This window comes from Tribolium madens, unplaced genomic scaffold (genome assembly GCF_015345945.1).
Source record: "Tribolium madens isolate multiple individuals breed KSU strain unplaced genomic scaffold, Tmad_KSU_1.1 Scaffold_1;HRSCAF=32;Tcas5.2_LG8, whole genome shotgun sequence".
NCBI classification, from domain to species: domain Eukaryota; kingdom Metazoa; phylum Arthropoda; class Insecta; order Coleoptera; family Tenebrionidae; genus Tribolium; species Tribolium madens.
Window position 1 is genome coordinate 539,711 of NW_025400984.1, and position 10,587 is coordinate 550,297.

General features: G+C 32.0%; 3 protein-coding genes across 3 annotated transcripts; 2 read left to right on the top strand and 1 right to left on the bottom strand.

Moving 5' to 3' along the window:
- The first annotated feature begins 859 nt into the window (after nt 1–859).
- Nucleotides 860–7,449, top strand: LOC123004559 (alkaline phosphatase, tissue-nonspecific isozyme-like). The gene is made up of 6 exons (XM_044397903.1): nt 860–1,074; nt 2,304–2,506; nt 4,628–5,195; nt 5,925–6,257; nt 6,308–6,526; nt 7,247–7,449. The coding sequence occupies exons 1-6, from the start codon at nt 999–1,001 to the stop codon at nt 7,426–7,428; spliced, it is 1,581 nt and encodes a 526-aa protein (XP_044253838.1). The 5' UTR covers nt 860–998; the 3' UTR covers nt 7,429–7,449.
- A 50-nt stretch (nt 7,450–7,499) lies between these two features.
- LOC123004561 (tyrosine--tRNA ligase, mitochondrial) lies at nt 7,500–9,448 on the top strand. Its single transcript, XM_044397904.1, has 6 exons — nt 7,500–7,657; nt 7,712–7,859; nt 7,907–8,082; nt 8,257–8,552; nt 8,752–9,216; nt 9,268–9,448. The coding sequence occupies exons 1-6, from the start codon at nt 7,527–7,529 to the stop codon at nt 9,429–9,431; spliced, it is 1,380 nt and encodes a 459-aa protein (XP_044253839.1). The 5' UTR covers nt 7,500–7,526; the 3' UTR covers nt 9,432–9,448.
- On the bottom strand, nt 9,245–10,340 carry LOC123004562. The gene has a single exon (XM_044397905.1). It carries the CDS (start codon nt 10,218–10,220, stop codon nt 9,438–9,440), a length of 783 nt encoding a protein of 260 aa, XP_044253840.1. The 5' UTR covers nt 10,221–10,340; the 3' UTR covers nt 9,245–9,437.
- Between the last annotated feature and the right edge of the window lie 247 nt (nt 10,341–10,587).

The window sequence follows — 10,587 nt, forward strand, 5'->3', positions numbered from 1 at the left end:
TCAACTTTGGATTTTCACATTCAATTTCTGTATTTTCGAAAAGTCTTTTTGTTCCTGATTACAACGGTGTTTCACACGATATGATCAAATTTGACATGCTGATCAAAATTTGTTTAATAAAACGAATGTCTATAGAAATTTATACACGTGTTTCATAGGTACTATACTTTTGCTACGACGACCACAAAAAATTACTTAAATTAAAAGTTAAATTAAATGACATAACTTCAGCCCGTGATTAATACGACAGTTGCTATAGCAACGTAACTAATACGCATATTAGTGACGGCTTGTCAAGATGTATATCAAAGATCAGGTCATCCGTGTTTTAGATGTGGGAGTAGAAAAAAATAACTTTTTACACAAGTGTGAGAGCGTTCAAGCTATCACGTTTTAGTAAGGTATACTAACACAATAACTGCTCTTCAAGACTTCATACATATTCTCAGCTCTAAATTTTTGTTTTTTATAATTTTTGTTTTTCTTCTTTTAAATAATAATAATTAATAATAATTAATGTATGTATTATGTTTGTTGTTGGGATAAAAGATGATGACATGTCCCATACTGTAAGAAAATATACTAAATTTACTTTATACCTTATTGGTGTACAAAAACTAACATAATTCTAGATCATATATTTTAAAATTTTATGCATATCTATGCCGAAAATAATTTTATGTTTCAGTAACGTTATAATTGAGTCTTTTGCGATAAGGTTAATGTTCTTGATAATTTTTATAACTACTTTAGAAATTGTTGATAGTGAATACAGTGTGGTTTCATTTTAATTATCTTTAATTTACTAAAAAACATAATTGTTAACAATTGTCATTGCTAATCCTATACAATTACTTCACTGTGCTCTAAACCTCTCGCTTATCTTTGCTGGTTCGTTGTTATTAATTAATGAACCATGAGCATCACGTCATAAGCAAAGCAACGTGTGTTGAATTTAATTATCGATATGAAGAGTCATAAAAATTATTAATATAAAAATGTGGTCTACCAAGATATGTGCAGTATTAATTTACCTGTCAAGCCTCTTCAACAGTGTACTTAATTTAAATGAAGGTGAGAGATTGATTTTTTTGTGACATCTTCAAATAGTCTGTGAAATATCATTGTTATGAAGTCACAGTTGTCGGCTTAGAGATATCAAGTTTTAGTTTAGTTCAGACTTATTAGGAATCAAGGTCAAAAATGTTGTAGAAATATAAATGCAAATGTGTTGAATTATTTTTAAATAAGTATAATAATAATTAATAAATATTGTATGCCACTTTTCTGTATAAAGAAAAGTCTATGTAAACTCAATTTTATAAATGTAAAAGTATCTTTTCGAAATTAGGTTAATACTGTAGATTAAAAATACAACAGCTGTGTTATCAACTTATCAGTCAAAATTTTAAACTAATTATAAAACATAAAAAATTCTCTTCTGTGGTTTACTAAAACGTCGACTAATGTTTGGAGCACAAGTAAGAAGTTAATAAAAAGTAGAAAATAAAGTGAAACGATTATACATATCACAGGAAACATCTGTAAGAAAAATAATAGTGTGCAAAAGTAAACAATATTCAATTTAAGTTATTAATAATTTCTTATTTATAACTTAGACAAAAAAAAACTATTTTTTGGGGACACCAAAAGCCTTTTTTCCGATTAAGCTGAGATGTAGGTGCGAGTAGGTTTGTTATTTCATATTAATGCTTATTACGCTGATACAAGGTGGATAAAAAATAGAGTAAAGCATTTCTTTGGTTAAAATATTAACTTACTGAAAACAATAATTGGTAAAAAATAAAGTGCCGTACATGTTTTATTTGCCATTTCAAAAAATTTATAAATTTTTCAGAAGTCAAAAAAACAATATTTTTGAGAAAGTATTACATTTTTATAGGACTTTATCAATTAACTCCACGTATAAAAATGTCAAAAATGATAAACATATATACCATGTTGTTAAAAACATTTTAAGTGCCGCCGTCCCTCTTGGAACATAGTAGAGATTGATATTTTTACAAATGACTTAAAAATATTATTCCAAATTCGGTGTTTCAACTTAAATAAATAACTAAACAATATAAATAATAATAATAATAATATAAATAACATAAATAAAGTTATCTCTTAAGAAAAAGGTAACACATTTAATTGTATTTGATAATGTTGAAATTTTGAAAAACGCCCAACGAAATAAATTTTAAAAGCACATATGCTAACTTGTTTTATGACTATCTGAGCGGTGATTTGACTCTTTTGAATCACCGTATACGAATTAACAATAAAATAATTTTCAGACAGATTTTACTGGTTGAATGAAGGCAAAAATGATATCTACACTGCTCTTAACTTAGAAAAAATTGAAAAACCGTCAAAAAATGTTATTCTATTTATTGGTGATGGAATGGGTTTAACAACAACTACAGCATCAAGGATCTATTCCAAGTCTGAGAGTGGTTTTCTGTCTTTTGAAAAATTTCCTCACATAGCAACAATAAAGGTAAGTTACAGTCCGTTTTTTATATGCGTGTGGATCAATTAATAATTCGAAAGACGTACCAGGCAGCTATCTCTTTTCAACATTCGTCTGTCACGCTATTTATCTCACTTTAACAAATGTTATTACTAATGACAAATGCGATTAAAGTAACGCAGAGCTAGTGACGTATGTAAACGTCAAAAGCGAATGTTGTCGTCACGTAGAAATTTTGTAATTCCATTTTTTATGAAGAAAACTGTTTTAAAGCTAATATTTATGCCCTCCATATCATCATAACAATCATAATTCAAGCTTTATAAAAACCTTACGCCAATTTTTTTTATTTTAAAACCAAAATGTCAGAAGCTGTCAAATGTCAAAAACAGACGGAGGTCATGTCGTGTTCTTAATTCACACTTCCCCATCCGCAAATAAAATAAATAAACTTTAGAGAACTAAAGTTAATGTGACGAGAACGTCACCCTGTATTACTCACTTACTTCATTATAAACATCGAATATGTCATTATTGTGTATTGTATAGGGTGCTGCATTTTGGATGTCCGAATAGGGAATCTCCGAAACTAAGATGTTTAGTCAAAAATGAGTAATACATTCTGGGGCTTATTTTTTAAGAAAATAATATTGGTTAAAACTGCATCTCGCTATAGTCTTTTGTTTTCGACTTACAGACAAAAGTTGACATTTTGAAATCTAAAAAAAATCATATCTTTGTTATTATACTAGATACGGATTTGAAATAAAGACATTATACAGGCACTTTTTTACGAGGAATTTAATAATGTAGTTAACTATTTTTTTCAGTTATTTGTTTAGCCATAATAAGATAAACTTGTATTTTTTTTAATGGAAATCATAGGCGGCTATGGCACTTTTGAAAAGTTTATTTTTTTCTGATCTAAAAAATATATATTTGTAACAGAATATTTTTTATAATTATACTTAAAAAATGAAATACATATTTTGTTTAATAAAGTTGGCCATGGAAAAACTATTTCACTCCAAATGTGTAAATAATAATCAATCAGAGTTTTGTGAACTGTGAAATAGATGAAAAATAGATAAAATTATTAAAATTTAAAAAATACGATACGTTAGAAGTATTGAACAAATATGTGAGCGCCTCAGAATAAAATTATTACATAATACATATTTTTAAAAAATCCAAAAATAGGAAAAACAAATGTGCAACAGTCAACACAATTAGAAAAAACATTTTTTTGATGGTCTAATGGACGTAGGATAACGTTCCACATAGACCAAATTTGAGTATTTGAATAGCCATATCGTCATTTTTGTGTCATATATCTAAAATATATTTTATTGAAGAATTAAAGCGGTTTTTTTTACAACACTCTATTTGTCACTAGAAGTTGGTAATGTTAGCTTGTTTAAAAACAAAGAAATGTTATTAGTCGCCAATAAGATGATTTACGAATTATTTTGCATTGCAAAACTTTTTCATTAGTGACACTTATTAAATAATGTAGTTTAAATCCTTTTAGTTAAAGATGCAACACTCTTCCATGGCCAACTGCGAACAAAAATCAAAGATAATTTTTTGCTAAAAATGTATCATAATAATCTGTTACAAATATAGATTTTTTAGATAAGAAAAAAACAAGCTTTTTAAAAATGACATAGCCATCTATGATTCCCATTTAAAAAATATAAGTTTATCTTATTACGGCTAAACAAACAACTGAAAAAAAATGTTAACTACATTATTAAATTCTACGTAAAAAAGTGCCTGCATAATGTCTTTATTTCAAATCTGTGTCTTCTATAATAACGAAAATATGAATTTTTTAGATTTCGCTAAAATGTCAATTTTTGTCTATAAGTCAAAAACAAAAGACGATAGCGGGAAGCGGTCTTAACCAATATTATTTTCTCAAAAAATGAGCCTCAGAATGTATTACTCGTTTTTGGCTAAACCTTTTAGTTTCGGAGATTCCCTATTCGGACATCCAAAATGCAGCACCCTGTACAAGGCAGATAGTTTGTCTAAAACTCTAGTTTCAGCAAGAGAAAGCGTTTCTATAATACAACAGTATTGTACTGAAGACCTTTGAAACAACCAATTTCAAAGCAGATTCAATCAAGTATGCTCATTTTTCAGACTTACAACGCTGACAAATTGGTTCCCGATTCAAGCAGCACGGCCACCGCCCTTTTTTCTGGTGTGAAAACCAATTTGAAAACGTCAGGCGTTGATTCTAGTGTAAAATTAGACGACTGTGAAGCCTCCCTAAAGCCAGAAGCGCGGATTGACGGCTTAATGAAATGGGCACAAGAGTCAGGAAAATCTACTGGATTCGTAACAACTACGCGCATCACTCATGCCACCCCCAGCGCACTTTACGCTCACACTCCCAACAGAAACTGGGAATGTGAAAGCACGATACCAGAAAATTCGAAACGATGCAAAGACATTGCCAGACAATTGATTGAAGATGAGCCGGGAAAAAACATAAATGTTGTGATGGGCGGAGGAAGACAGTGTTTACAATCAGGAGTTGAAGATAGACCAGGTGATCCTGTTGATAGATGGGCGTGCTATAGTACAGATGGACGAGATTTAATTCGAGATTGGGAGTTAGACAAGAAAAGAAGAAATAAAAGTTATGCCACTCTGACAAATAATGAAGAACTGGAGAGGGTAGATACCAGCAAAGAATTTGTTTTAGGTAAAATATTTTATAATGACAATAATATACCAACTGATCTATGTATTATGATGACCCTCACAAACATAAAATTCTACATAATGCCTTTACATGTAAGGGTCGTCATTTTATGTAAATCAGATGGTAAACAGGGTCTTCCGGGTCAAACCAACATTGGAAGTATTGGAAGTTCTGACAATGATATTTATCTAAAAATTTGTTCATGGCCATAATCGGATTAATCCTGTTCAGTGAAAATATTTCCAAGATGGCAGTACTTTTGATTATACCGGAAGTGGGTATCAACTTCGTCACTTTAAATAGGAAGCTATATTTTTACTGCTTTTTTGGATTACTCAAATGATTTTGAAAGAGCATTAATCAGCCTTCCGTATACCTAAGTTTAACCGTTCTCCGCCAATCGCACAACCTCTTACGTTATTTTCCTAACCGCACAAGTGAGTTAGGAAAATAACTCGATTCCTTCAATATCGTCAACTTTGACTGTATTTTCCCTGTTTTAATTCTAATCTTTTCTTAGAGCATATCTACAGTATGTCCCCGGATTGAGTTTACAAGAGGAATTTTTTTTAAATCTTTTTTCGACAAAGGAATAAAGTTTTTGCTTTACTTGAAACAAGCAGTTTTAGCGTAAAATCAAAAATCAATTTTTTTTTCCTCTTGTAAACTCAATCCGGGGCGATGCTGTACATTAAACATGTACATTCAATCTTATTAACTTTTACACAGGAGTTTTTGCAAATGGGCACATGTCAATGGATTATGCACGAGATAAGTCACCAACGGGTATGCCTTCTCTCACAAACATGACAAAAAAAGCAATCGAAATCTTAAATCGAAATTCAAAAGGATACATTTTGGTAATAGAAGGTGGTCTTATTGACTTTGCCCATCACAGAGGCAATGCTAGAAAAGCCCTAGATGAGACAGTTTCACTTAGTGATGCAGTTCAGCTAGCTGTAGAAAAAACCAATCCACAAGACACATTAATTATAGTCACCAGTGATCATTCCCACTCTTTGGTGTTTACTGGGTATTCTTCTAGGAACACTAGTGTTTTAGGTAATAGATTTTATTCCGTATTATACCAGATTTTAGTATATGAATTTCAGACATTGCGCAAAAGTCAAAAATGGACCAGATTCCTTACACCTCTTTGCTCTATGGAACTGGTGGTCCAAATAATTATCAATTTTTAGTTATTAATAATACCGTTTCAAGAAGAGATCCTTCATTGAACAATACTACAGATTTTGAATATTCACAACAAGCTGTTGTTTTAACAGACGAAGTTACTCATGGTGGAAGTGATGTTTTGGTCTATGCTAAAGGTGATATTTTAGGAATATCGTTTTGGTGAATTTTAGAGAGAGCAAAAAGTGGCCATCAATTAATTTTTTTTTATTGGAGGAACTGTTGTGTATACGCTCTATTAGTGTGACGTCAGCAAGGTACGTGAGTGTACCTTTGAAGCTAAACAAATAAAAGTTTATTTCTTGAATCCTGGACGTGTAGGGAGATTGTTTCTAAGGAAATAGTTGCTATGAAAAATGTGTGTCGTTTCGTAATGGTTTTAACAATTGTAGTCAACATTTCTGTAATTTAATCTGTTCTAACCTCACTTTCTGTGTACGTCAAAAATATGTGTACAGCATTGCCAGAATGTTGCAAACGACAGGAGTGGATAGGTCGTACCAAAACAAAACAAAATAAAAAATATTAACATTCACATAATGTGTATTTGGCTGAGAATATAAATTATTATTTGTTTACAAGTAAATATAAATATCTAGTAAAAAAAATCGAGTATCAATTTGGTACTCTAGTATCACAACTGGCGGCAACACTGTATGTTTAGCTTCAGTACAGTCGCGTCTGTGACGTCACGTCTAATAGCCCGTATTGTGATTGGCGAGGTATTTTAGGTACTGTCAAACAAAATTTGTTTACAAAGGAGCATGCTTAGGCTTAAAAAGATCTCATTAGTGGCCATTTTTTGCTTTTAGTTTTTTGTTTCAATTATATAATAAAATGTAATCTCTCAATTTTAGGTCCTATGTCTCATTTATTTCACAACGTCCACGAACAGACATACGTTGCTTACGTAATAAGTTATGCAGCAAAAATTGGTCCATTTAAAAGTGAAGCTTCATCCCTTAATTACAGTAATTTGTTTTTAAGCATCTCTGTATTATTAGTACTAAAAAATAATTTTCAATGTAGCCTTCGTTAAATAAAATTTCCTGGATCCGGACCTGTGTTTTTAAATTTGACAGCCACATAACCTCAAAAGTTGTATGATGATGTAACCTCACTTTTTATACAAGCGCTATGGTTATGTTAATGAAACAAATTTTAAAATGCAGCAAAACTGCTTCTTGTATGCGACATTATTCAAATCGAAACATTTTAAGACTGAAAGAGCGAGGAATGTTCCAAGACATTTTCCCAGACACAGCGACGTAAGTGAGTTCTTAAATTTTTTCAAAACTGAGGTTATAGAACTTAAAATATAGAAACCCGGTGACGGATTTATTGAATGCAGCCCCACAACATGTTTATGCCGGATTTGACCCCACCGCTGACAGTCTTCATATCGGAAATTTACTGGTTCTTATTAATTTATTACACTGGCAGCGTGGTGGCCACCAACCCATAGCACTGGTATGTTTTATGAAATTAATTTTTTCAATACATATTTGTGGAAACAGATCGGGGGTGCAACCGCCAAAATTGGCGACCCAAGTGGCAAGACTTCAGAAAGAGAAAAATTAGCAAGTGTGTTTGTTGATGAGAATGTGATAGGAATTAGGAACAACATAGAAAGGATTTTTTATAATCACGAAAAATACCTATGGAAGCAGAAAGAAAAACTGGCTCCTTTAACGTAAGGATTTTCAAAATACAATTTATGGGTATTTGTTCATTTTATCTTTGACTTGATTTTTTTCATAAAATTTTGAAAGATAATCTATTGTTTCATTTAAATTGATTTATAAACGCTTTGTAAAACAAAACGAAACCTTAAACTGAAACGCAAAATTTAAGATATTGTTTTCAGAATCGTCAATAACGAATCATGGTATAGTAAAATGTCACCCATTGACTTAATTGGAGGTGCGGGTCGATATTTGAGAATGGGAACATTATTAAGCAGAACAAGCGTTCAAACACGACTTCAATCCCCAGCTGGCATGAGCTTTACTGAATTTAGTTACCAATTGTTTCAAGCTTATGATTGGCTGCATCTATTTAAGAAATACAACTGCTCATTTCAAATTGGTGGAAATGATCAAATGGGTAATATTATGTCCGGACACGAACTCATCAGTAAAACATGCAACAAACAAGTTTATGGTAAAATAGTGCTGAAATATAGGATGACTTACAAATCTTACGACCCTAATGAACTTCAAATGCAACCAGTAATACATTTTTTATCAGTTGAGGTGTTTTTTCACAGTCAAATGTTTGAGTAATTGCATCTAAAGTTTCTAAGGGTCGTAATGTTATGTGAATCACCTTATAGATTATCTAGAAAAGAAATGATTTATAGGTCTAACTGTTCCAATAATTACAAGTGAAATGGGCGACAAATTCGGAAAATCGGCTGGAAACGCCATGTGGCTCTCCCCCGAGAAGACCTCTCCTTTCACTCTCTACCAATTTTTCGTCCGTCAGGTTGATACTGAAGTAGAAAAAATGTTACAGTTATTTACATTTGATCCAATTGGGAGTATAAAAGATCTCATGAGACGCCACAATGAAAAACCTGAATTGCGACTACCTCACAAACACCTTGCTGAACAAGTGGTGCTATTAGTACACGGTGAGAAGGGTTTAGCAGCTGCACAAAGAGCGACAAGAGCTTTGTACGAACGAAGCATTGCTGCACTTTCTGAAATGAACCCATCAGAAATAAAAAGTTTATTTGAAGGAGCCACAGTTGTAGAAATTTTACCAGAGCCCGGACAAAGTGTACTGGACTTGGCAATAAGGGTTGGTTGTTTTCTTACTAAAGGTACGTTTTTTCCAAATACATATTTATTTATTTAAATATTGTGTTTTACAGAAGATGCAGTCAGAATCATTTCTGCTGGGGGTTTTTACATCAATCACCAAAAAACAAACAATCCTAGTGAAGTTTTAAACTTAAATGTTCATAGATTAAGCAATAATGTAACATTACTTAGAGTAGGTAAAAGGAACTATTATGTAGTGAAATGGCTTTCATAATAAAATTTAACATTTAATAATCTCAATCATTTTTGCGGCAAGAAGTCGTACATGATCTTCATGAATTCTAGTGTGTTTAGTAACATCGGCCAAAACCGTGTCCACATCCAATACGTGTCTATAGTGAGTTAATTCAATTGCAGTTATTAAAACACTTACGGGAATATAGAATTTGGAGGAAATTAGGTGTTGGAATACAACCATACATTCCTTACTTTGGCTATAAATCTCTTTCAGTTGCTTAAACCATTTTTTCCTTTCAAAGTAAACGTATTCAAGAATGTTTAAACAAAGTGGCCGAATACTTCCTTTTAATCTACTTTCACTCATATACTTCTCAATAATTACGTCCATATCATCTAGAACCGTTGTCATCTGGATTTTGCCATTAAGGGTGATTAGAATATCGCCTTCCATTCCCAGTACTTGCTTCGCATTGTAATACTTCTGTGAGAGATGGAACAGCAAGTCCACAACGTGTTTTATTTTCAGACTTTCTAGCGCTCCTTCGCATTTATGGCAAATAAATGCGATTGTTACAGCTGCCAAAAGCGGATCCGTAATCTTCTGATTCTTGGATATTTTTGCACGGAGATAATTTTCAGCCACTTCGATACTCATGATGAAGACATGAGAACTTTGTTCGAAAGTGTCACAGATTTGTTTGAAAAATTTGACGGTGTTTTCCCCAAGGATTGGCTCGTTGTACATATCACGTTTTTTTCCAATGTCTAAGAACCAGTGTAATAATAAATCGGATTCGTTTTCTAGGCACATATTTGAAATCATGACGTTTGAAAAATGTCAGAAAAAAGTTTAGGCGCAGTGTCACCAACCGCAGCACAGTGGTGACACTAATTAAAAATGTTGGCTAAATAAACATTTTAGATCAAAATGTTAGAAATTAAATTTGAAATTGTGTATGACCACACTTACGAAATTTGTTTGAGTAAATGGAAAATTTTTTAGTTATAATTAATTAATTACTGACAGAATAAAAAAATATATCAACGGGACGGAGTCTTACATAAGGGTAAAACGCAATTGAATGATGTTATTCAGAAAGTGGCCATGTTTTCGTTAAGACAACCCTCCGCTGACGGCAACTACACTTGAGTACGCTGCCCCATGATTCGACACACACACAAAAATTATC